Source organism: Nelusetta ayraudi, unplaced genomic scaffold (assembly GCF_046127955.1).
Source record: "Nelusetta ayraudi isolate G7.1 ecotype Tasmania unplaced genomic scaffold, CSIRO-AGI_Nayr_v1 ptg000127l, whole genome shotgun sequence".
In the NCBI taxonomy this organism is placed as follows: Eukaryota; Metazoa; Chordata; class Actinopteri; order Tetraodontiformes; family Monacanthidae; genus Nelusetta; species Nelusetta ayraudi.
The window spans coordinates 1,176,395-1,202,569 of NW_027466177.1; the positions used below are offsets into that span (position 1 = coordinate 1,176,395).

Sequence of the window (26,175 nt, forward strand, 5' to 3'; positions counted from 1 at the left end):
GTTTTTCTAGCGCCAACTACGCCTTTTCAGTATCATCAACCATTATTACAGCGTCACTCGTTACTGCAACTCCAACATCGGGATTGATGAAGCCGCCAGAGCCCAAAATCCGCATCGTCTCCAGCGACTCACGAGCGCAGCTGTGTCAACAGCGTGCTGCTCCGCTGCGAGGCCTCGGCCTCCGTCCACCGGCTCCGCGCTCCGGACGAGGAGCCCAGCTGGGATGTTTTCACAGTTGCCGACGGCGCGCTGCGGCTTTCCCGTTCCGTTCCAAGCACGCAGACGGACGTGATGTCCGTTTGTGTTGCCGCCTTATCTAAATTTATGCCCGCTTAAAAAAAAAAAAAGTGTTTACGTTGCGGACTTGCCAAATGTGGCGCAGCGGAAAGTGGGACCTGCGCAGAGTAAACAAGCCGGCTTTCCCACGTACTGTAGCTCTGACGCATCTCGGAATTTTTTTTTTTCTTTTGGGACGCTTCATGTTTTAACAGTTCCGCCAGTCGCAGGCTGACCAGGCCTCAAAGTTGCCCCCTCGTAGGTCCGCTCTAGGGGGTTTCCCACATTGCCCCTGGAGTGGCATCGCAGCGGCATTCCATCACCATGGAGACGTCCCCCCCCCCGGTGGCTCTGCGATTGGTCGCTGGTTAATAAAGAGGTGAGAGCAGCAGCAGTTTGGCGCCTCCCATTATTAAAGGTAGCGGCCGCGGTGGAGAAGACTCCCTGCCGAAGAGACAAAAAAACACACACCTCCGTCTCTCCCTCCCACGCAGGAAGTACTTCAACACCGCAGCCGTTCATCAATCACTTTTTATAGCCGCATTTGCATTACAAAGCTCCGCACCGCGCTTTTTTTTTTCCCCTCGCTTTTATCCATATTGAGGTAACAACTCGGCGGCGCCCCCCCCCCCGCGCCCCCCGCGGCCGTAAGACGGCGACCGCGCGATAAATTACAGTCCCCTGCGTAATCAGGAAGACATGAGAAAATGGAAGAGAAAAAAGAAAGGGATGGGGATGCAGGAAGGGAGGGGCCCCGGACATCAAGCCTGCCGGCGAGCACGTCCACACGCAGCTGCGAGTCCTCGTCCGCGACCCCCCCCCCCCACCCCCCAAACGAGGCAGAGAGACCCCAGGTCACTGCCTCGCACTGGATCCCTCCGGAGTCGGCCAAGACGTTGCATAACAGCGCGTACGCTTGTTTGCTTCCCCCCGCTGGATTGCTTGAGGACATTTCTAATCTCTGGCGAATGCACCGCAGACTTCCGCCCTTGACTCGGGGTTGGGCCGGACACTTGGGTTCATTCTTAAAAAAACAAAAAAAAAAGAGACAGGCTATGTTTAGCACGCCCACCGGAGGACGGCGTAGCCTCCAAATTGCATTTTGGAGGAACAAATGACATGAAATGGTCACATTTAAGGATTGAGATGGTTTTGGAGGTGAAGAGACGATGAGGAAAGGTCTCAACGGGCCGCATATGGCCCCCGGGCCGTAGTTTCCCCATGCCTGTATTAGAGACTTTCACAGCTAATCTGTTTGTTTTGTCTCCAGACTGTCATACGCCCACAACGACATCATCCGACCACTTTGCAAACCGGCTGCAGCGGCTCAGCAGCAGCCTACAAAAACATTCCCAAAAGGATTTTTCTTGTTTCAGAAAGATTTCAAATTCCTAATCCCCACCCCCCCTCCATCCACCCCATCTCCAACCCCTCACTCAACTCAATTTAGCGCACACAGTTGATGAGAGTTAAGAATGTCTCCCAGCTTCTGCCCATGTGTGGGAACAGGTGCACGAGACGGGAAATACGTGGGGGAAATTAAACAAAACAAAGGAACAGCAAGAGGCTCAGACAAAAAAAAAAAAAAAAAACAGCAGAGTGAGGGGAGGAAATAGCCGGTTGGTGGGAATTGGAGAGGGGGGGAGTGTTTGATTTCATACGGGCAGCGCAGACCCCTCGGCCACACAACAAACACCTCTCTCACACGAGAGGTTCCAGTGGGCGCTGATGGTAGAGGTCAGGACAATGCACTCAGATAGCCGCCCACGCGGCTCGCCTTTAATATGCTGCTAATGTGCTGCTTGACTGTTTGAACAAACCCCCGAGGATGGGGAGAGATGACAGCGCTAACCAGGCACGGACAACAAAATTAGTCCAGACACGGAGAACCTGCTGCGGGGACGCAGCCTCTCCTTGAATTGGGACGCAACCAGGAAGTCTGGCTGCAGGTGAGGAGGTCGGCGTGGATGCTGCAGAACTGGCAAGTCAGATGAAAGCCGTGCGGCGCTTGCACAATACCAAAAAAATAAAGACATTTCTTACAGGAAACCTTGAACGGTCGTGACTCTCACTGAAGCGCTGTCAGCAAATGCGATTGGTCCACTCGAATGTGAGAGGCCTATGCTGCAGATTCTGCAGATCCAGTTACTTTCCCTTGAAGAACCCTCTATAGTCTCTTTTCCACAAAGAAGAAAAAAAAAAAAGATAAATGCATTGTGCTGCTTAAAACACAAACTTCCCACATGACATTCCCAGAACGCGGACGTCTGCTACCATTTGTTTGCCTTCTCACGGTTACCGTACACTGGTGCGTTTCCTCGGCCCGTACGCGCATTCACTCGCCCAGTGGCATCAGTGGCGGCGGGCACCTGGTCTGGTCCAGCGGCCCCCTCCCCCCTCCCCCCTCCCCACCCAGATTGTGTATCCTGTTTTGAGGGGGGGTGCTGGGGGGTCGAGTCAAACTGTGGTGGCGTTTTTCACATTTCCTTTCCATACCCCTGCGAGTCTTAAAAACAATGAGAGAGGCCAGCCAGCCAGGAAGCAGTAAACCACACACACACACACACACACACACACACAGAGTGGAACATGTTTACACTTCTGATCATTAATGCAGTCTCAACATGCAACGTCGTGCACACTCACACACAGCAACACGGAAAACACAGCTGGTGTCAGAGATCTGTTTTCCTCGTTAATATCTTTTTCTAACACACGAGGAAAAAAATGAGGCTCAGTCATGTTGATGTGTGAATCTAAGCACTGCATTCTCAAAACCAAGCAAGCTTTTATTGTTTTGTTTTTTTGGCTAAATGAGAAGCAGCAAATTAATGAGCGTGACGCGTGTTTAGGTCTCGCGTGTCGCCCACTTACTCGTGAATTTGGCCAGCGTGCGTCTCCATCTCCTTGACGACGGTGGCCAGCTTGTAGAGGAGCCTCTGGCAGGCGTCCAGCGCCAGCAGGTCCTCCTCCTTGAGCAGGAAGCGCAGGCCGTGGCCCTCCGTCCTGCCCAGGCTGTGGCCCGACGGTGCCGCCATGGTGGTGATGGCGTGCTGGACGTTGACCGTGGGGGTCAGCTTACCTGAGACACGCCCACAGTTGACTTTAACCCACTGATTAAAGACGCACACGGAGCTTTTATTCATCTTTCGCCATCTCCTGCGCTCACCTTGCTCACCGCCGCCGCCGCCGCCGCCGCGTCCTCCCTTCTCGGCCGCGTGCTTCCTGTTGTCCAGCTGCACGCCGAAGGCGCTGCCCAGCGAGGTGGTGGTCTTGGGGTAGGACACCTCCATGACGTTGATGTGGCAGTTGGTGGGGCAGAAGTCGCTGCTGTGCAGCGGGGACACCTTGGACTTGGCCTGCTTGAAGGTGGGCCACGCTCTGTTCTTCAATACTCGGGCAAACTGTGAGGGGCAGGGGGAGGGGAAAGGGGGAGATCAGTGGCGCAAGTCCTTTCACGTGAATCTCTGGGACGATTAAATAGGGACTGGCTCAAAACGTGTACACAAAAGAGTCTTTTCTCCCAGCCTTTGCGTCGACACTTTGACCAGCCTCTCCCCCACAGGTCAGGACAGCCTGTGCGGGATCTGGAACAGCCGTTTTTTTTGGCAACTCCGAGCTGTCGGACGACGAGAGCCCTGCACCACGTGTGCGTCGGGCCGAGGAACTCGAACCAAATACGTTGTCTCGGATAGCTGCAGTTTGAAGCGGCGGCCCCCCCGTGGGAGTGACGCACTCCAGATGGATGGTGGGCCGACCTTCTCTTGAGACTGAACAGTCTCACCACGTCTCCCGCCTCGGGGCTCTGCTGACTCGTTTTTTTTTTAAGTTTCCAGGCCTCGGGTTAAGCCCGGCTCTTTGCAGCTCTCTGTTTTGTCTCTTTACGTCAGTTCTCCCATCTTTCACCCCCCCACAGCTTTCTCTCTCGGGGGTCCGAGGAGGAGGAATGCAACCCATGCACGAGGGGATCTTACACAACAGGCACCCTGGCTGCGGCGGCTGCGCTCGGGCTATTTATAAGTGGCTGCTAATTAATCCAAGACTCCGCTCTAAATGTTGAGTCACGTCATTCTCCTCCCCCCGCCCCCTCTCACGCACATTTTTCGCATGCGATCCGACGCTCGGCCGACAGACGCACGCAAGCGCTCCAAAGTTGCAGCTGCAAGACACTCTCTTCAGCTCCGTGTCAATAAAAGACGCGGCTTCCTTTAATCAAAGCGTGCTTAACATTCCAGCACCCGTGATGAGCTTCAATTTGTCATCCTGATTCCCCTTCACTTTGCCACGAGAGGCTCGTGCCGTCTTTTTTTTTTTTTTTTTCCCTCTTTCCTACATTTTAAGCATGTTTTCACAAGCGGGTCCTCGTCATTTGGTGTGCGGAATTTCACGGTTTTGCGATTGTGGTAATTTAGTACTTACCTTCCTGTAGTTGGCGATCCGCCTGTTGATGTGCTCCACCCGCTCGCTGCACACGGCGCCGAAGCGCACCTGCAGCTCCTCTGGGACGGCGTCGCAGCCCAAACCCAGCCGGCCGCACATCTGCACCAGCGCGTCGTCGTTACGTGCCAGCGCCTCCAGGATCTGTTTGGGGGAACGAGAGGGGGTCAAGCAGATGTAGGGATGATTAACAGATATGCCAAAAACAGCCAACAGCTAATTGCAACGTAAATAATGGGCAGCGGAAAAACTAGCGATGGCCACAGGGGCTGCTTGGATATCCAGAATTTTCACCAGGTGCCGGTTCATAAATACTTGCGCACATATGCTCCGTGCGTGGCGCGCAGGCCTATTTCTTTTTTCGATCTTTGAGTTCGTAAGCGTGGGAAGGGAGACAAAAATCTCCAAACTGCTTTAATGAGGTGCCCAGCGGAGGCAGGACAGGAAATGCAATATCAGAGGGAAGCGCAATATTAAAATTCATCATTGCGCAAAGGTCTCAGAGGACGGGGCGGACCGCCGGGGCAGACGTTTAGAATAACACTGCACTTACTTACTGGAGAAAACTGCTGATAGCGTCAAGGAAAAGCAGCAGCTTTGATCTTCATGTATGTCGTTTTTTAAACAGATACACTGAAGATGCATTATTACTCCATCATTCTGGAATATTACCGGAGCAAAGAAAGAAGGGACTTGAAAATCAAACATTTTCCACCGCATTCCATGCCAGCACGTTTGTGCAACCTTTATTCCTCCGCATGTCTTACATCAAACGCACAAAGCGTGCACTTAGCACAGCGGGGGCTGCTGAAATGACTAGAATAAAAGTGTCAATTTTGACCAGGCTCACAGCAGGGAGGCAGCAGGCTGCGTCTTGGTTTCATTAACGTGTCGAAATACAGAGGATGGCATTGTAAAAAAAAAAAAAATTCCGTGCGGGGGAAAAATTCCAGAGCGAGCTGCAGGATGAGCAAGGGCGGACAAAGTTTCTGTCTCCTTCTTTTGTTTCGCTTCAACGGGCAACAGAGGCATCTTCATGATTTGTTGACCACCTTCATGTAGCAACGATTACGATCAACAGTCAAGCTAAATCAACGCAGCTTTGCTTCTGTGTCTTTCTCTGCAATCTTCTCGGACTGCACGATGCAAACTGCTAAACTCCATTTGACCACAACCTCAGTTTAAATCATAAGATGCAGAAGCTCAGTGTTGACACAGAGCGCAAACATCTGGTGCCGGAATCGATCAAACACTGGATCAAGCAACGGCAAATAGACTGAGGTGCCACCAACTCTGCTCGACATTCTGAAGAAGCGAAACCCGACCAGATTGAAGGCCCTGCATGACGTCAATCTGGCTTCAATTTTCATTCTGGATTCCAGCGAAGACAGACGTCACCGGTACTTGTCAGGGTACCTTCGCAGTGAGGCCGAAGAAGCCCTTCGGCTCCACCATCTTCTCCAGCACGTGGCACTTGGTGCCGGCCGTGCTGTCGTACTCGTACACGACGCCGTACTCCAGGTGGACGTTGTCCACCGTCAGGCTCACGTGGTCCTTCTTGCCGTCGATGATGGCTATCGTGTTCAGCTTGTCCATCACCTCTGAAATCGGACCGATAACAAGGAGAGCGCATGAGCGTGAATCCTGGTCTATGACCTGCATTTCCTTTCTGCAATAATTTTCTTATGCAAAGATTTTTTTCTCCATTAGACCTGACCACTTGGAACCCACCTTCTACTTTACACTCAAAGCCGTCCCCGTTCTCCTGAGCCGCCGTCTTCTGCTCGATTTTCTGATTGTCCTCCCGGGCGCTTTCGCTGTTGTTGTACACCCATTTGATGGTGTCTTCCTGCGCGAGGAAGAAAAACCAAAACAGTGTCAGAATTTGTTATGCAGACAGATACAAGTGTTTGTTTAACAGAAGGATTTTGTTCCAAGTGTTAAATATTAACTATTAATAATATTAACATAAACCGAAAAGTTAAAACTTGTTTTCTTTTGGACGTCTTGGTTTTCTGGCAACAACGTGAAACGCAAGAGGGGAGAAAAAATTTAACTTTACGGACGCAAAATCAAAACCGTGACAACCTGATTTGCTCCGTCCAGTGAGCCAGGCAACATCGTGCACAGTTTTAATTTGTATTTTTTTTTTTTTGTGAATCTGTTCTCCTCCCTGCACAGACTCGGCTGCACTGGGTTTCCTGCCTATGAGAGAAAAGGGGCCGTCCTTCTGTGCCCACGCGCGATGTAAACCAGAGCTCCAGCAGTGAGACCCTGAAGTGCTTCATTAACCCCAGAGTCAAATCGGGGCTCAATTAGATTGACATATTACATCAAGTACACACACACACACACACACACACACACACACACACACACACACACACACACACACACACACACACACACACACACACACACACTAGGGTTCAGGGCTCTACCAGGTGGACTTTTCTCACACGCACTCGTCCACCGGTAGCCGCTTCCCAAGACGAGGGACAATAAAAAACTGCCATCTCCTCACTTCTTCCTCCTCCCTCCGTTCCTCCGCCAGCCCGCCCGCCAGTCTCCCACAGCAGGATTACCGCCGCTGTGAGCCAGAGGTCAGAGCTGGAGCAGCCAAAACTATTATTGTTTTTTTTTTTTTTTTTTGCGTAATGACTCGTGAAAAGAAAAAGGGGACCGGCGGGTGAGAGGAATAAAGATATGGAGGTATATGGGAGAGAGGAGGTGTTGATTTTCTCACAGTCAGCTGCTTCATCTCCAAGCCCTTTGCATGCTCTTATATGATCTCCAACATTTAATTATATGTCTTTAAAAAAACAGTGAACGAGGTCGTGGGAAAGGAACGCGTGTCGACCAACTCAAGCGTGACTGTGGAGAGATGTATACTCATTCTTATATAAAATAGACCAAAACTACTTCTATACATACAGATACTTGTAGTGGCCAAAGGTAACTTGTGTTGACCGCATGATGAAAGCTTTTTTTTTGCTGACCTGTGTTGGCCGTCTGTACTTCCTGCAAGCGGTGACGTGAGCGATGACGCTGGCGTGGCTCTCCTTGCTCACGTTGATGCCGTTCACCTTGATGATGCACTGGCCCGGGTGGAGACCTGCGACGGCGGCCACTGTGCCTGGCGGGAGACGACTGATGAGCGAGGCAAGGACGAAAAAAGGAGAACAAATCCAACATCTTTTCTTTTCAACGCGTGTGCAACTTAAACGGCCCGGATCATATTCATTTTCGGATCTGTACTCCATTCGAGCAGCCTCATTTGAGTGATTGTCGAAAAAGTTCAGTGGATGTTTGGATTGCATCATAGTTAGCCCTCTGTTTACAGCCTCCTGTATGAAATACTCGTTTAAACTTCGTTAAATCACAAACTGCACGTTTCAGTTCACACTTTGAGGGTGGGGCAAGCAAAGCAATTCAAGGATGGACCCTCGTCACGTATGGCAGCCTAACTAAAATGCTAAAGCATTATTTTAAGGAATTAAGCGAGTTCTGCATAACACGGGACCTTTAAATTCCCTGTTTGGACAGCGAGGCAGGATGAGTGTGAGAGGGAGCACAGAGAGGAGGGACAGTGTTTATCTGCGAGGGACGCGATCCAGACCGTGAGCCGACTTCAAGGCTCACCGCTATCAGAGGGAGGAAGCACATGCCAGACTAAATATTCCTGCCGTTTGTTTTGGCAGCCCGTTGAGCGTGCATACCTTACACTGCGACGTACAGATCTGCATTCCTGAGTGTGGTCGGAGGAAAACGCAGTGGCCGTAGACTCACTGTTCTGAGGAATCAAGTGCCGGGGAAACTTGTTGTTGCATGTTCTTTGCATAATTAGGGCTCCGTTACTCCTGTGTTTTATCAATAAACTTGATGTCCCATGTCTGCATAGAAACAGCTGCTTTGAACTATGAACTCGCCTCCCGTTGCCTGTTCCTTGTCGCGACGCGACCCCGGCGATTTCAGCCGACGGGGGACAGCAGCTGCTCTGGCAATCTCAGGGATTAGACGTCTCCTTCATCACCAGCGGCAATATCTTGTTGGATCAGCGCATCTACCTCGACACGCAGCAGGCTCCCAGGCAACCGCCTCATCAGGGCGGCGTAGGGCAGCTCTCTCACACACAAGCAAATCACACATTTCTACTGCGGTAGGCATGGGCAAACTACGACCCGGGGGGGCCATATGCGACCCGTGAAGCTTTTTAATCCGACTTTTTAATGACTTGCTTATTAATAGTAAGCAAGTCATGAAATAGTGTTTTAAGAGCCATTTCAAGAAAGAGCTGAGCACCGTGGGGCTTCGAAGACACTGATTTTGTTGTAATTTGACATTCAAGCACGTTTTCTCCTTATTTTTTCCTCCTGTGAGGTGGCTCACCAAAACACTCCATCCATCTGCTGCTTCTCCAGCCCCTCTGTCAGCTTTTAGAACCCATTGTGGCCCCACCAATCAAAAAGCTTGCCCGCACCTGAACTACGGTCTTCCACTTAGATTGCTTGAAGAAGAAACAGACGAGGCCTTATTTGTTATTGACACTGGGTCATATTTGTGTGCTGATCAGAAATAAGAAAAAAAGCACTTCTCCAGTACACACGGGGGAATAATGAAAAAAATGGACAAGGTGAGCGATAACAAGATAACGCCTGTTTTTTTTTTTTTTTAAGCAGCGCCATTAATAACTGGGCCCGGCCACATGGAGAGCATGAGCAGGGAAAATGAGCCCCGTGTGGCCAAGTCACGCACACCCTCTGAGCTCGCCGTGGCAGCTGCTTACCAGCTGTGCGGCAATAACAGAAAAGGTGGCAGGAGCCCACCCCCCCCCTTTCCTTTCCCCTGATAGGAGGCAGTTCAAGAATCTGTTGCTGCCACAATGGCTGAGTCTTACCTCTCCCTACAGCGTGCACCACCGACGGGCCGAACCCGCGTATCTGAAATCCCAGGCCGTCGGCCGAGTCGGGGATCTTCACCGTCCTGGGGGGCAGGAGAGCAGCAGATAAGAAAGATGAAGGACGAGAACTTTGGTGAAACACAACAAGGTGAGATGCCAGACGCACTCTCTGGGCTTGGTGCTCACGAGCACCCTGAGGGGTCCCTTGGTGTTGGTGCACTGCCTGAGGAGAGCCTCCACCTCGGGGAACGGCCGCAGGAAGACCAGGTCTCCGTTCATGGCGAACAGTTTCCTTCCCACCACCAGGCCGGCCATCTGAAGACAGAGCCTTGTTTTAGACACGTCACATATTTGCACAGAATCAAGGGAATTGCAGTGCGTGCAGTAGGGTTCAGAAATAGAAAGTGTGGGAAAAGGTTCCAAATTGTGCAAAAAAATGAAGAAAGAGATAAATAAGCAGTTATCCTGAGATGATCCTGTTAAATAATTGTCTGAGGCTGCTCCACCGGAAACTGGGAAGAAAATGCAAATCATATAATACAGGAGATTGAAAGTCATATGAGAGAGCAGCTGGATCCAGCAGTGAAATTCATTGTCCCAGACTGAACACTGAAACTGTTTAATCCCAGACCCAGTTCATCCAGACCATTACCGGCATTCATGAGGCGGGTCAGGACTGGAAGGAATTGCAGCTCATTAAGTGAGTCCTCATCACTTTTGCCTCTCGCTCCTGTGTCCCATTTGTAATGTGTGAATCAAAGGTGGACACCACAGGAATTTGTGATCCATCATTGGTTGATGACATGCAGCAAAGACTGAAATCAAACCCGAGCTGCAGCATCTCAAAATTGTTATATGCATAGCACAAGTAGTTTCTTTCTTAGGTGAAGCAAACAGACTATTCTACAAAAAAAAACAGCTTTGCTAATGAGGCAAAAAAAAAAAAAAAAAGCAGCCAAGCTTTGCAAAAGTAAATTTAGGGAAGCTTAATTCAATTCAGTAAAGAACCACCGTCTGAAAGGGTGGGAGGGGGGCCCACAGTGTTGCAGCTGAGACTAATTGGATTTGCTGCACGCTACAATGTCGCGCGGAGGGATTCCGAGAGACGACTTCATTCCGCTGCATTGTTGCGCTTGGCTGGATCTGCAGGTTTTCACGTACAGAGCGGCCGCTGCTGCAAAGCCCTCGTTGTGGGAGCGACGGAATTCACTGTGTTGCTATGTCACGTTCAGCCCAATCAGCAGCATTTCCACTGTGTGTGTGTGTGTGTGTGTACACATTCCCACCTCAGCCGGAGAGCCCTTTTCCACAGATTTGATGATGGGGACCCGGTTCTTCTCCTCCAGGGTGAAGCCGTAGCCTCCATCGCTGGGTCGTATCTGGGTAAAAATACAGCACGTCACCATCAGCAAAGCAAATGTGCACGGTGCTAAAGCTGACTCTGCAACAGAGAGACATGGTAACTGGTCAGTCTGCAGAAAAAAAAATGCTTAGCAAGGGCTAAAAATAATTTGCGCTGTTCCGACTTTTTCCCTCTCGCAGCTGCGCAAGCGTCTGACGAGGCATTCGGACTGGTTCTTTGCATGCAAGCAGGTTATCGAACACTCCAGACAGTGGGTTCATCAATTAGGCGTTGCGACTGCACACTTGCCAGGAGACACTTGGTGATGACGTTCTCCACGATCTTCAGGTCGTGCTTCATGGGCTTGTGCTTGGTGTTGGAGCCCTCCATCTCCTCGTCGGCGAAGAAGCGGAAGAGCAGCGGCTCGTCCTTGAACTCGCTCTTTTCCAAGACTGAGGGGATTCGCAGGAAAGTTTGGGGGTAAATGATTGAAAGGCAATAAACAAATAAAACACTGAAAATGAAAACCCGTTTAATAATTGTGTTGTGTTGAGTTGTTTCTTTTTTGACTTGTCGGGTTTGGAATTCCCAGGGATGAATGTAAGATTCAGAAATGAGTAAAATATGGAACGTTTACCCTGGGATTGCCATAACTGGGAATGAAAAAGATAAATGTATGTATATATATTTCGCCATTTGAATTTATAAAGACAATACAAATTATAAAAGATAACAAAACAACCGATTCAGCTTACTATTTCTTTCTTGGCAACTTTCAAAATAATTTGATGTGGCACAAAAAACCATTGAACTTTAGGGATTTTGTATTGCGCTAAGAGATTTAGGCATTATTTCTTTCTTTCTCTTTTTTACATGCCAGATGGAGCATGGCCAAGCTTTTTAAAACCGTGTATTAAAACGAATCCTGGGAGCATGGTGTCAAAAAAAAAGGGGGGGAGGGAGGCGGCATTTTTTGTTTGGAAGATATTGCTTTTAAATAAAGCCAATCTCCACAGCAACACAACGCCTTTAATTCTGTCGTGAATGTTTCTTCCCCTCACCAGGGGCGGCGGTTCGGGGGGTGAGAGTTTCCATCCAACGTTCCCTCGTTTTTTATTCCCCGCAGGATCAGATTCAGCGCCAGTAGTTTTAATGGCTGCGTCAGGCGGCCAAATAACTCACTGGCACGAACGGTAAAACTAAAACTACCCCCCCGAGGCTGTGGGAAGACGGCTACTCCGCGGCAGTTGCATCACAGACGCATGTGGGGCTGGGGGGGGTGTAGAGAATCGCCGTGAGTCACGCGGTCGCGGGCATGAGATGATGTGGACCCTGGCAGGCGGCCGGCTGGCCCCGGCGTGGGGCTGAAAACGAGGCCCGGCTGGCATAAACAAGCTGTCGCCATGGCCACCAGAAAGCGTTTCAAATTGATCGCCGGGCTGATCCGCTAGTTTGTCAGTGTGCTTTTGTTCCGCTTAATTAATGTCAGTAAATGCACATAATGGTGTGTGACGGTGGTAAAAAAAAAAAGAAAAGTATATATATATGTGTATATATATATATATATATATATATATATATACACACATATATACATAGACTATTGACATTGCAGTTTCTCACTGAAGGCATCAACACTATGTATGAATAAACATGGGATTGAAACACGTTTTAAATTTTTTCTACTTTTCTTTGTAGCATAATTACATATATCTTGCTCATACATTTGATGTCTTCAGTATCTATCTGCAGTGCGGAAAGTTTTAAAGAAAAAATTAAAAAAAATTGCATGAGAAGGTGTGTCCAAACTTTTCACTGGTAGTGTATATATATATATTATATATATATATATATATATATATATATATACATATATATATATATATATATATATATATATATATATATATATATATATATACATACATATATATATATATATATATATATACATACATATATATATATATATATATATATATATATATATATATATATATCTGTGGTAGTGGGAAGAAAAAAAATCCTGAATTTAATAAGTGTTCCTTTTCTGAAGCATGTCGAACCAAAAAAAAAAAAAAAAAACACCCCAAAAAACAAAAAGGAATGAGAACATGAGCCTTTGTGTTGCAGAGCTGGATGCTAAATGCCAGGCATCCGACTCTCAATTAGCCAATGACGGGGAGGGATTCCACGGCTTCGGGAAACCGCGGGGTGAAGCATTTCGGCGGCGGCGAGTGGCACAAGTACCGTGATGCATGAAGCCGTTGTCGCACAGCTCCACGCCCAGGATGAGCGCCTCCTCCCTGGTTCTGCAGTCCCCCTGCAGCAGAAGGAAGGTGAATAAATGAGAACGGGGGACAGAGTGGAGACAGATCGGAGCGAAGGCGGCAGACGGGGTCAATCAGTGAAAGACGAACAAACGATAAGTGAGAGACGGTGGAAATGTGCTTGGAGACCTCGTCGTTCCCTGCCTGGGTTCCTTTTCAGATAAAAAGCCCCGAGGCCTGCGAAAGCACAATTGTGCCAAGACGATGAAGTGCAGAGTGAAATCTGCAGGTCCTTGGTTCAAACACATCCACAACAGACGGCCACGTGCGTCACATATACGGCCAAGCGTTATACGAGGGAGCGGCCATATGAATCCCGCCGTATACTTTTCATTTCTCCGCTGCGGCCCATCAATCTGTCGACAGCAAAGCCTCCACTCAAAGGCCAATAAGACTGAGCTGCCGAGGCACTTCTGCCTCCCTGGATTTCGTTTTCTCCTTTCGGCTGCGAAAAGCAAAAAGCAATGCGTCTTCTGCCTCGCTCACTCTCCTCTTTGGTCCATTAGAAGGGACGTTGCCATAAATAAACACGAATAAACCTGAGAATAAAACTGATCGAAAGTTTCACGTTCATGAGCCAAACAGAATGACAGAACAATTAGACTGGCGGGGCTTTGAGATTCATGGCTCTTACCTGCGCAATGAGCCAGTCTATCAGCTTGTTGGCCATCACCACTGATTTGTAGGTCCGCAAATGGTAGTCCTTATCCCTGGATGAGACAGAGAAGATTAGGGACGGAAAGTTCAAGCACCTGCTTTCCCAGACAGGCATGTAAAAGCCAGACTGGAAACATGTACAACAGGATTTACTGGGAGTATTCACGCACAGTGACTGATGGATCGAAATAAATCATTTAAATGCAAGAATTCTGCAACCCTTCCCCGCGTTCTGCAGACAAAGACAAATTTCATATCAATCTAAGCCGTGTCCATGGCCAATGGAAATCAAAACCCCCACAATGAATCATGTTTTCTTGAAATTATTTATATTATCGCAACACAATGCTGTTTAAACGGATTCATTCCAGCCAAAAAGCAACGCAGCCGCTCATTCGTGCACCTCCGTTCTTGCCGAGGCGACGCTCATGGGAACAAGCGAGTCATGCAGGAGGCAAGCGGGGGCGAGGGGGTGGGGACCGGGGGGGGGGGGGGGACCCGTGTCATCGAGGTGTGGCTGTTCTCGGCACAGACCCTGGGAATGCCCGTCCGAAACGGAGCCGTGACTTTCCCACGGAAACACCACTGGTCACCCCCCCCCCCCCCCCCCCCACCCCATTTTTAGAGGGGCTGCGGCGTGCACGCGCGCCCACATCTGCACGAGCGCACGCGCGCAAATCAGGCAAGCCCAGCGTGGCATATGGGCCAAATTTAAGTCCCGTCTCAGCTGTCTGGAGTCATTCAGAGAGCGAAAACTCCAGGCGGGGGCCAAATGTTGAGCCGTGCCCTCCGCCAGTGGAAATTTGTGTTGTTGTGTAACCGGCGTTTAAAATGCCCCGCGATGAGGAACCCTCGCGCTGGTATTTAGCAGTGACGCATGTTTGCCCTGCCCTCGCCACGGAATAATCCGCCTGGGCCAGACAAGGCGAGAAGAACCTTGTTTTTTTCCCTTCCCCCCCCCCTCACAAAACGGGATATTGGAGGTTTGGAGCTCCAGCTGCTGGCACTCAGAGAGGCTGTCACACTGACAAATTGGGAGGGTGAACGGCGGACCAGCGTGCGGCCAAATTGCCAGCGTGAGAGGAGCTGCGTCTCCAGGAGTAAGAGAAAGGGCAGGCGGGTCAAAGGGACGGCTTCAGAGTTGCAGTCCAACAGTGACTTGCGCAATTTTTTCAGGCGCAAACCTTGCAAATTGGAGAGCTTTCCTTTGGAAAAATCATTCCCAGAGGTTGCACGGAGGTGAGTTTTATTTAACTTTTGAGGGTCCTGGATCATGCAGTTGTTTGAAGCCATAATACTGCCCATGTGGGAAATCAAAAATTAAATCTTAGCATCCACACTTGGCTCCTTTTTAGTCCAGCAACCTTATGCAACCTTAAACACTGGCCCAATCCAGACAGGCGTAAGTTACGTAATCCTTTATCCAGCCAATAGTAGGGGCAAACGATCCAAAACAACTTTTAAACCAAGAAGAAAGACCCCTTTATAATCACCATGTGATGTAGGTGACTCGAAATAAAGATTAAGGTGTGAAAACCTAAAACTCTGTCACTTTAAAAATGCCGTGGTCGTGTTGCCCCACCTGATAACGGAAGTGAAGAGGCTGTGAAGGCGGCAGAAGAGCCGGACACCCTGGAAAAACACACGAAAGAAGTTGTGTCAGTTGTGTGATTGTAAAAAAAAAAAAAAAAAAAAAAGAGTCTCCTATACAATCGCACTCTGCATCACCTTCGATATGACATCATGCATGTCACTCCTTGGGTGGTAGGTGCCGTCGTCGTAGCGGAAGCGGTACAGGACCGGCTCGGGTTTGAATTGGTACTTGTCCGTGACTGGATTAGAAGAAGAAGAAAAAAAAAAACGCAAATGGTTTTTGAAAGGCGAATAAAAGAGAGGAGAAAAAAAGGCAGAAATCCTAAAGGAGCTCTAGTCGTCATTTTGAAGTCTGAGGGCGTAAATGGTTTTAGCAACATATTCAGGCTAAAGAGGGCTGCATGGTGAAACAAGCTTTCCAGACAAAAGGGAGAAGTCAAACTTTTTTCACACACGCGCGCACACACACACACACGCGCGACTGCAGCACTGCCGCTTCTGTTCAATGGTTATTTAAGAAAAGATATTCCGTCTTTCCTCTTCTTTTACACAGCAACTTCTTGGTGTACAGGGCACAGGGACTCTGAGACATTCTCTCTCTCTCTCTCCCTATCCCTATCTCTCTCTCTCTCTCTCTCTCTCTCGCTCTGTCAAAAGCCCAGTCCCATCCCCCCTTTGAGGAAGCAGTAAAGCAGCCATGAATGATTTAGGATACAACTTAGCTTGGGGGCCCTTCTCCTTTCAGAAAGTAATAAAAAAATAAAAAAGAAACTTGCATGCTGAGCAGTCTGAGGCATTCGGTGTGAATGCTGAGCGTCAGCCCGCTTAAGCCCTCGTGCGCCGTAAACACTTGTTACAACAAAGAGGGGCCGGAGAACAAACGCTGGAGCAAAGAGGAGATTCATAAACAGATTCCGGAACCCAAACACTGCGTTGGGAGGAACGGCTGCTGGAAATATAAATAAGGCAGCTGCGTCTACGCTGCAGGCTCAAGCTGGGGAGACACCAACGGGACACGAGGTAGGAGGGAAGGAGGGAAGAGGCTGAGGTGAAGGACCGACCGTGGTGGATGATGCCGTTCTCCAGCAGAGCCTGGCCCAGGTGGACGCCTTCCTCCGGGTTGCCCGTCTCACCGATCTCCATCAGCCAGGACACAAACTCGCTGCACAGAGGAAAAAATAAAAATGAAAATAAAACCTAAAAGAATCCTCAAACAGTCATTATTTCACAATGCTGAATGGGTTTCATCTGTCCAAAAAAAAAAGTCAGTCTGCTAAAACACTCATTCGCCCATATTTGCAGGAGCATAAGGGGTGGGCCGTGGAAATTCATGATTCATTCATGAAGTCGTCTGCATGTTGCAGAAGAAAAGAGAAGCGCAAAACAAGCTTGGTTCCAAAACAACACGTGGCAGCCACCAAATGAGCTCAATTGGATAATGCCCCCCATAATTTAACAACCTGGAGGGAAGACTGATCGCATGGGTTTTAAAAAAAAAAAAAAAGGAAGACAGAAAGAAAGAAGGAAGGAAAAACAGACCGAGGGAGATTTGCAGTAGCAAAATTTGGATCCGATTGCACACTTGGAGTTTGGTCTCGCCCAAAGAAGACAAACAAGCGCCGGCAGTGGGACCGCAAGGAATTCACTTCCCAGGCCGTGATGGACGTGGCCCGGTGTCGGCATTCAGCCGAAAGGGCCAATTACATCGATTTCGGAGAAACCAGCGAGCAAACGGCACCCCGCCTCAATCCCCCTCCTCCCCCCCTCCCCCACCCAACCGCTCAACTGCACACCACGGCGACAAACACCAGACTGCGGCGGCATCAATTTGTCACCCTCTGGACCTTCGCGAGCGAGGAAATTACAGCCCGATGCCTCGGAAAACACAAGAATGTTGTGTTTGCGATTCGTCATAAAGATGTTCGACGCTGATCCGCATTGGAGTGGACGGTAAAGTGTCCCCGTGTTCAACCAGAGCCGAGGTACTCCGGATGGAACTATGGATGCAAATTATCGATTAATCCATTAATCGTTAGTTGGTTGACCTTATCGATCGATTAACGATTAATTGATAAGGGGAGATCTTTCCTGAGAACCAAATTGTCACAATGAAAAATGTGCATCTCCGTGCTGGTGTCCGTGATGTGGAACTCAATATTTAACTCTTAAATCATGCTGAGGGTCCAATGTGACCCATTTTTACATTAGAGAACAGTGAAACCACTCTAATCATTTATCCTCTGACTTTAAGTTGACTTCTAATGGGTCATATTTTAAGATTTCAGATGAATTGCTCTTTCCTGCCTCTACACTGTTATAATGATATTAACTACCCATGTAAAAAAAAAAGTTCAATTCACTGGGAATAATTTAATTTAATCGATTAAATTCTTAATCAACAATTAATCGATAATCAATTAATTGTTAACGTCCCTAAATGGGAACACATGACTTTACTTTACTTAATGCGACAGCATCCTTACTTAATATGCCAGCAGCTGCCTCGCTGTCTACCTTAAATGCTACAAAACACCAACCTTTAATTCAGCTTCTTTTTAACATTTCGGAATGCTCGCAGAGCGACAAGGTGTGTCTCCAGCGGAGTCATAGTTGAAGAGCAGAGGCCGGCCAACGTAAAGGCCATTTCCACAGGATGTCCAACCCTGTCGCTGCGCTCAAAAACTGTCTCTTCATCATCTTTCCAAGCGACCGGCAACCAGCCGACCCTTTTCCCGGCTGATTTATCGCTGCGTGCGGGCAATCTGGATGAGTGCACCGCATATTTTCTCAAGAAGAATTAAACTTGCGCCAGCAAATGTGACAGGGAGGAGTTCAAGACCCAAAATAGCCTTTATTCACACTCACACATAAACCTACAAATAACAAAAAAAAGACATCCTGGAAAGAAATGAAACTACGCCAACAATGCGTAATCCAGCCCAAAGCCGTCCTCGCCAGGGGAAGTACTGAGAAGGTAGAAACAATTTTATGGTTTTCGAGGTGTCGGCCCGACTTGCGTCCGCGAGAGGAAGCGCCTCTGGGCTGCTTTCTCACCATACAATCTCTGCAGACTCAAAGGGGTTGCCCACATCTGACCAGCATTTAATCCTCTCAATTTATTTAGCTGACAGATCCATTCCTTCCCCAGACCACAATGGATCTGGTGTCGTCTGCGCGGGCTGAAGGAGCAAGTAACTCCTCATTCCAAACCGCCATCTGTTATAACACGGCCGCAACTATGCAAAACTGGGATTTTTTTTTCTGGTCCAGGTTTTTTTTCTCCCCTCCTACTCCCTTTGGCTTTAAAAGCATAACAGGGATTTTAGAATAACTGTTTAAGCTCTGGGAAATGTCTGCGATTGTTACAGGTCAAAACATATTTGAAGCACTTGAAATAAACAGGAGGGAACGGAGGTTATTCAAATGGCCAGGAAATAGGATTTCATACCCTCAGATGGGTTTATAAAATACGAAGATGGGCCAAAGGAATCAGAGCAGGCCCGAACAACCTTTTGTGGCATGTTTGCACGTTTCTTCCTTCTTCTGTTGACTCAAAGCATTACACGTGAAATGGAGCAACGCAGCAGGTCACGAAAAAGATCATGAGCGGAGGTTTAATGCAGGTCACGAGGCGTTTCAGACGATTAGACTGGAGGGGAGTCGCGTTCAAAGTGTAATGCGTTGCTAATTAATGTGCATCACAGGCCTGCAAAGTTGACGTGACAGCAACAAATTACACAAAAAAAAAAAAAAAAAAAAAGGATGAGAGGAAAACACAGAAAGAAATAGCTTAAAATAGCTCAAGGACGGGATTTGGAGAGAAGAGCCCTGCGCCACTCAGAAGTCGGGGTGCGCTAACATGTGGAGACACATCAAAAGTGGCACTCCGAAACACGGCACAGCTGCGGTAAACTCAAGGACGATGAGGCGCGAGTGCGCAGAGTCCTCGCGGGACCGACCCTCACGCCGAGCGATCCTCCCAGCGCTGCGGTCGATCGTCCCTCCGCTGGACGCAGCGCCGATAATCCCGAAGCAAGATTCACTGGCCACGTTCGATTTTCCCATGACTGAGGGACGCACTCGCAGCTGTCGCCTTTAGAATCCCCCACGCCCCCCTTGCCAATTTCACAACAAAGGGAGCGGCGGGATCTCCTGTGAAACGCGATACGCTTGATGGGCCGCGAGTGTCACAGCGGAGGGAAGGGATGGAACAGTGGAGGGGAGTTTTGCCCCCAAGTGTCGCACCGTCACCCGATAATAGATGCAGTTTTGGGATTGTTTTTCCTGCAGACACTGCCAGACTAGAATGACTATAAAGCCCTTATTTTCACTTACAAATACAGGCTCCAAAGGTCTGAACGGCTTCCCCGTTTTCCCGCTTTCAGAGGTGGAGATAAAGGTGGGAAGCAGGGCAGGACAGAGTTTTTATGAGGAGAAATCAGGAATTAGCCACATGTTGACCATCAGATGTAACAGCACTGTTGCTAAGTAATCTTTCTTCAAGAAATGTTTGCCCTTGACATTCCCAACATCAATTGTAGCTGTCATGCAATGCATAACTGTGTTCAACGTGGGGAGAAAAATAAACACAAAAGTGAAGTTGGATCATTATTATCATTCTGACATTTTTCTCGTCCCTGGGTGCAACAACAGCATTTGTATTGATTTTTCTATCCATTTACAGCACTTGATAATTTTCACCTTTTTGGAATACTGCACCACACTACTGGCAGAGGCATCATGAAACTGTGAGGTTGTCACATGCCTGATAGACAGACGTCACACCTTTTTAATCAAGCTGTGGCTTTTTTGTGCTTTGTGTGGACTTAAGCTGCGCTGATACGCTCATCAAATAATAAAGGACTTTGTGATTAAAGTAATAGTTTCAGCGTCTAAATTCTCTCTGCTCGGACAGCGTTTTAATACGAGTCAACAGTATTAAAAAATAAAATCATTTTAAGTCCACCCTGATGTGGAAACTCCACCCACGCTGAGAAAAGATAAGATAAGATAAGATAAAAAATTAAAAAAATGCAGTGTTTATTTCAGAGTGTTCAGGATTGTGATGGCAGATGGAATAAAACATTTTTTTCCAGAGCTGATACGGAGATGCAGTGAAAAGCACCGAGCCGACCCGAGCTGAGTTGGAAACGTGCCCTTTGTGAACGACTCTGACACTCACTAACTCAGTAATCGGCACGTGCTGGTGGTGGTGGTGGTGGGGGAGGGGTGGAAGGATGGAGAGAGGGAGGGAGAGAGGGAGGGAGGCAGTGGGGGGGTCAGCGGCGAGGTCCTTACCTCCCCAGGAAGCACTTGGGAAACGTGGTGAGCTTGCGTTTCCGGTCCTTAATGAGGGCGCCCTTGGTCATGAGGCGGTAGAGCTTCTCCCCCTTCTCCGACACCATCACCCACGTGTCCTGCTCCATGCCCAGCCGCAGGCCTGCAAGAAGAGGGGGGGTTGGGCGGGCACGTCAGCGCTGCGGCGTTTCCAGGCGAAGGCATTAAATGCTAATTAACGCCGAGGAGGGAGTTCCACGGCATCGTTTGGCGGAGGTGATTAGCGGCGGCCACGCTGGATGTTCTAATGACTGCAGCAAAAAAGAGCTCCGACGTCATGTGAAGTCATTGAGCGACTGTGACTTTTTTTTTTAAAAATTCCCCTGAGAGAATTAAACTCTCGCTCTTAAACAATGTTGTTGGGAAACCTCCATAAAAGTAACATAACTACTGATTACTCCTTCAAGTAATCTTCTTTAACTACTTTGTTTCATAAGTAATCAATTACTTATTACAAATAACTTTAGTTAAAAAAAAAAAAAAAAGATAAAGTAACAGTTGCTCAATGCAAATTTTGCAATTACAAATATTGTTTCTGTCCAATGTTTGCTCTCTGAACACAAACTGCACATTTCACAGAACAAACTTGCACAGCCCATATTGTTAAAATAATCTGCGGCATCGTTGTTTGCGGTTGTTTTTCTAAGTTTCAGACATTTTGTGTGAACAGGACATTTTTAGCTGGCAAAATATTTCGGAAAAGTAACGGACTCGTTACTTGATAAAGTAATTGTGATAAAATTACGAGTTTTGCCACAGTAATCGCGTTACGTAACTGCGTTATTAAAAAAGTAGTTTAGTTACAGTTATGGATTACTTAATAATTGATGACTTGTCAGCACTGCTCTAAAGCTCTTAAATATAAAACCTTGGCAATGCAGCTGGATTGCCTCGGTTTTCACCCTTCGCCATCAGTCAGAGTTTCAGTTTCAGTTACTGCACTTTTAACTGCGCTGCCCTGCCTTCGATCTATTTTCAGCCTTCTGATTGAAGACAGATGTCTATGAAAAAAAACACTTTCCCAAGCTGGTTACATTACAGGTGAACGGCAACGCCGGCGGGTTTTCCCTTACATTTCCGCCGCTCCCTCTCCTTCATGATGGCCTCCAGCCACGCCTGCTTCTCCTCCGGGGTCTTGGCCATGCAGACGAACCACTTGTTCTTGGCCGTGTTGTGGATCTTCCAGCCGTTGTTCACGATGTTCCCGCTGCTGTGGTAGTCGGCTGCGAGGCACAACAACCAAGTGGACAATTTTGACTTTGCCGGGGTTTTTATAATGAGCTTCGAGAACAGGGGCGGGGGGGGGGGGCGGAACGGGTGTTTTTCTATTTTTTTTTCTGAGTCTTTTTACGTTGTACAGGCAGGGCCATCAATTTGCGGTGGCACTGATCACGACACTGTAAACAGAGTTGTTGTTGTTGTTGGGGAGTTTGCTTTCGCAGCGAGCCAGGGTTACCGCATAAACACAGCAACAAACCGAGACCGAGGGCTCGAAGGAAACAGAGCAAAACAATATTGTGTCAGAGAACTGAGGCAGGGAATTGATCGGCGACATTACCCGGCAAATTAAAGTTTTTGCAAATGGTTTTTTAAACGTTTGTTGTTGGGGTTTTTTTTTTTCGCCTTGCTCTTGTGCCGTTATTCATCGCTTCGTTGCATCACTAGCGAGCTCTTCACTGATTACAGATACTTGGCTTTTTAATGAGACAAACAAGGCGACACGCATGCAGAGGGCAGAATCATCCATCAGCATTATTTTTCGCCCTAAATCTCCAGAAGGCTCTCAAAGCGCTTTGGGGACACTTCACAACCTTTGCACGGATAAACAGACCGGCCAGACAAAAAAAAAAAACTCGATATGAAGAGAGAACTCTTGACGGATGACTTTCTGCCATTATTTTCATCCCTTTCGTAGAAATTCCTCCCGCCTGACCTTTGATTTTTCTCTTCGAATCATCAATCGCAATCACGTCTGAAGGAATCTCCAGCGTGTTGGTGTCTTTTATGAAATGCCTCCCGGGTGTTTTGGGAGAAATAAGCGCGCCACACTTTCATCACGGCAGCTAAAACACTCCTGTCACCTGGGATTTTCAGATTGAGATTTACCGCCTGCTGTGACGGAACACCCAGGAGTCGCTGACGCTGGCGGCCCTCACATGTTTATCCTGTGTCTTTGGGACCCGCGTTCATTTATCCATCCATTACTCGCCAGGGCACGGCCCGATATTACTTCCAATTTCCATGCGCTGGAGGCGAAACGAGGGGCTTGAAAAAATATGAAGTGAAAATCAGAGCCTTATCGCGAGGCCAAGACACACAAGTAAGCACTCCGGTTCACCCTGAGGAAGGTGCTGAGATTTTTTTTTTTTTCTTTGTTTTTTTTTTCGTTGTGCAACAGCTTGAGCAGAGGACTGTTCCCAGGGGGTTGGTAAAATAAAAACTGAAGAAAAAAGAAAAAAGAAAAAAGAAAGAAAGAAAAGAAAAAAAACGGGAAAGGAAATTTTGTTTGACTCACCTGTCCCGTCATCCACATTTTCTACCTCCATCACTTCGGTGTTGATTCTCCCCCTGAAAAGGTATCGCGGACCCTCTGTGGCCGTCTTGCTGTTTTTTAAACGCCTTGGACAGAGAACAGTGAGCACAGACATTAGCTGCTGTCGAGCTAAGACTTGCATGTCATCACAACTGTTTTGCAAAAAACTGATGTAATTTAGCGATGAAAGGGATGTTGGAGTGCGTGCTTTTTGGCAAAGTGAAAGTGACTGGAACAGCTGGCAGCTCGGTTATTGGTGCAGGTAAACATCGTCTGCCGGAATTACTGGGCAGCTGCATCGGGCAGCGAGACATCGGGGAAGCCAATCTGAGCTGCAGCGAGCGGCCGTCCGTCTGCGGGAAAAGTCTTCATGGGGTTTCGTGCAGGTCTGCGGGAGATCATCAATGGCTGGCCATTTTCAGGGGCCGCGCCATTATTTAGTAAGATTGCCCCAGAGAGGCCTGACAGTTAAATCGACTGGAAAAAGAACAGCGGATGCAAAAAAAAAAAAACATTTTTCCTTTAACTCGCAAAACATGAAAACTCTGCTGGTGTCCGAGCTCTAGTTGCTATGCTAGAATCCAGCGTCTTCAGCGTTCAGTTTTGGACCTGTTATTTGAGGGGCAAAGAAAACAAGAGCATGGGTCTGGACAACCCACCGGTTTTTCTTCTTGCAGTACACTAGCAGCTTGTCGAAGAGGAAGAAAATCCTCTCCTGCACGTTCCCGGCCGAAATCTTGAGGAGGACGCCGTGCATGAGCATCTCCGTGCAGGTGTCCGTGATGTTGGAGCCCTGCGATGCAACACGAGAGGCAGCCGGTTAGAAAAACGACGTGACAAAAAGATGCTGAGACGGTGTTTGTTGCTTCAGGAGCTTTTTTTTTTTTTCCAGCATGGACACATCGCGGCTCGGAAGAAGAGGGGGAATTACGCCGGCGGGCCGGCCGGCCTTTTCCTGTTCCCTCTCTCAGGGCTCTGTGAAAACACCTTTAAAAGCGGACGCTCGTTAATAGCCTCTATAGAATAACATCCTGCCCAGTCACGCTGAGCGCTGCATTGTCGCGCCTGCCGGCCATACCGCTCCCAAGTTCCTGCCGCAGGTGATAAAGTGCGTCTCTCTTTTCCCAACCGGCCTGCTGGCGCTGTGGGAGTTCACGTTTGATCGACCCCTTCCGTGCTAAAAATAGCCTCCACGTGCACAAACGTGCTGCACATTTTCTTTGTGTTGGAGACCTGTCCATCTATTCGTCTCAATCATCTCTCACCTTTAAACTTCCAGCAGACTTTTCCTCTATTTCTCGTTGTTTTTTCTGTTTTTCTTTTGAGAGGGGCCGGTTCACTGCGCAGTTCATGAGCAGATGTTAAACTAATTTGCAGGCGCACAACACAGATGGAAGACCCATAACCGGTCCTGGACTGTGAAGCTGCATTTCCTTAATGGCTGAGGTGACGCGTCTGTGTGCTTCTCGCTGTGCGGCCTTTTCCTTTTTCACTGCCGCAGGGTTTTTTTATTTTTTTGTGTTTTTTATTTTATTTTTTTTTGTCCTTTAACTCAGCTGAAGCTAAAGCCGCCACCCAGTCCAAAATTTAAACACCAATTTAAACCCTCAGTCATCTGTTTTAGGCCCTCGATTTTTAATTGTCAGACAACTGCCAGACATAACAACTGCAGAGAGGATTAAAAAGGGGAAAAAAAAATGAAATAGAAATGACAATGAAAGATTGCCATTAATTAAGAAGAGCCGTGGTAGAAAAACCTGTCGAGACAGCAGGAGTCCTCTGAGATTAAACCATCAAAAACAAGCAAGCTGGTGAGCTAATTGTACTTCAAGAGGACTGACGGGACTCTCAGGAGGAGAACGGAAACTCCGACTGGGCATGAAGAGGCGGCGCTCCAAACTTTGGCTGTTTACTTGGTAAGGAGGAGGCAAAACACGCCGACCAAAAAAACATTTGGGCTGCCAATCACGGGGCCGAGCAGCCAGTCAACCTGCCAGGATGCCCCGAGGGCGGCCAGCTGCAGGGCCGCCTGGACTCGACAAGGCAGTCCAAGCCTGGATGGAGGAGCGGGAGCGGAAAAAACAGCGGTCTTCCAAAAATCATTCCTCATCACTCAAACGCCTTCACAAGAACTGCAGAAGGAACTTTTTTGTCAAGGGAGGGGGGGTTCTCTGGCCAAGGCTCAGTCAGGAGCTCCAGCATGAGCTAATGTTTTACAATTAAAGCAAGGAGAGGAAGGAAAAAAGAAGCCCAAAAATGCAGGTGTGCTTGGAGGGGAGAAACTGAAGAAGAGGTTTAAAAAAAAAAACTTATTTTGCAGGAAATAACATTATGCAGGAAATAACATTATGCCAACCGATGTGATCATACCAGCCGCACTTTTTTTTCTTTTATGACATAATGAAATGAAACGGCAAACTGTTTCTCAGGGCGTCTTTAACACTTTGCAGAAAAGTTAATGAAAAGCATGGAACAAATTCCATAAAGGCCGTTTCAAATACCCGACACAACAGGTCCTGTCGGCTGCTATACTGCAAGTGTCCTTACACATAACCACTTTGTCGGTACCCACACCTTTCAAATGACTTTGCAGCTCTTGGTAGTGAAAACTGGTAATCACTCCACAACATGTTTCATCATGTTGTCCCCAAATGAAGTGACAACAGCTTATCGAACCGCTGGCCAACGGCCCGAGACGGCGATTAGATCGGTCGCCCACCAGTTTAGAACCGGCGTGAGGCAGAAACAATTTGGCCGCCGCGGATAAAAG

General features: G+C 48.2%; 1 protein-coding gene across 1 annotated transcript in view; it reads right to left on the reverse strand.

The window, feature by feature from the left end:
* prex2 (phosphatidylinositol-3,4,5-trisphosphate-dependent Rac exchange factor 2) overlaps positions 1 to 26,175 on the reverse strand; it is a 70,073-nt gene that overhangs the window by 25,846 nt on the left and 18,052 nt on the right. The window contains exons 7-25 of the mRNA XM_076050281.1: positions 24,065 to 24,198; positions 23,388 to 23,491; positions 21,946 to 22,095; positions 20,834 to 20,975; positions 16,597 to 16,697; positions 15,671 to 15,774; positions 15,525 to 15,574; positions 13,920 to 13,995; positions 13,206 to 13,278; positions 11,265 to 11,407; positions 10,900 to 10,992; positions 9,780 to 9,928; positions 9,611 to 9,696; positions 7,713 to 7,849; positions 6,445 to 6,562; positions 6,130 to 6,314; positions 4,696 to 4,857; positions 3,446 to 3,680; positions 3,151 to 3,358 (exon numbers count right to left, since the gene is read on the reverse strand). Of these exons, the coding sequence (XP_075906396.1) occupies positions 3,151 to 3,358; positions 3,446 to 3,680; positions 4,696 to 4,857; positions 6,130 to 6,314; positions 6,445 to 6,562; positions 7,713 to 7,849; positions 9,611 to 9,696; positions 9,780 to 9,928; positions 10,900 to 10,992; positions 11,265 to 11,407; positions 13,206 to 13,278; positions 13,920 to 13,995; positions 15,525 to 15,574; positions 15,671 to 15,774; positions 16,597 to 16,697; positions 20,834 to 20,975; positions 21,946 to 22,095; positions 23,388 to 23,491; positions 24,065 to 24,198 (2,450 nt within the window). The remainder of the gene's footprint in view (positions 1 to 3,150; positions 3,359 to 3,445; positions 3,681 to 4,695; positions 4,858 to 6,129; positions 6,315 to 6,444; positions 6,563 to 7,712; positions 7,850 to 9,610; positions 9,697 to 9,779; positions 9,929 to 10,899; positions 10,993 to 11,264; positions 11,408 to 13,205; positions 13,279 to 13,919; positions 13,996 to 15,524; positions 15,575 to 15,670; positions 15,775 to 16,596; positions 16,698 to 20,833; positions 20,976 to 21,945; positions 22,096 to 23,387; positions 23,492 to 24,064; positions 24,199 to 26,175) is intronic.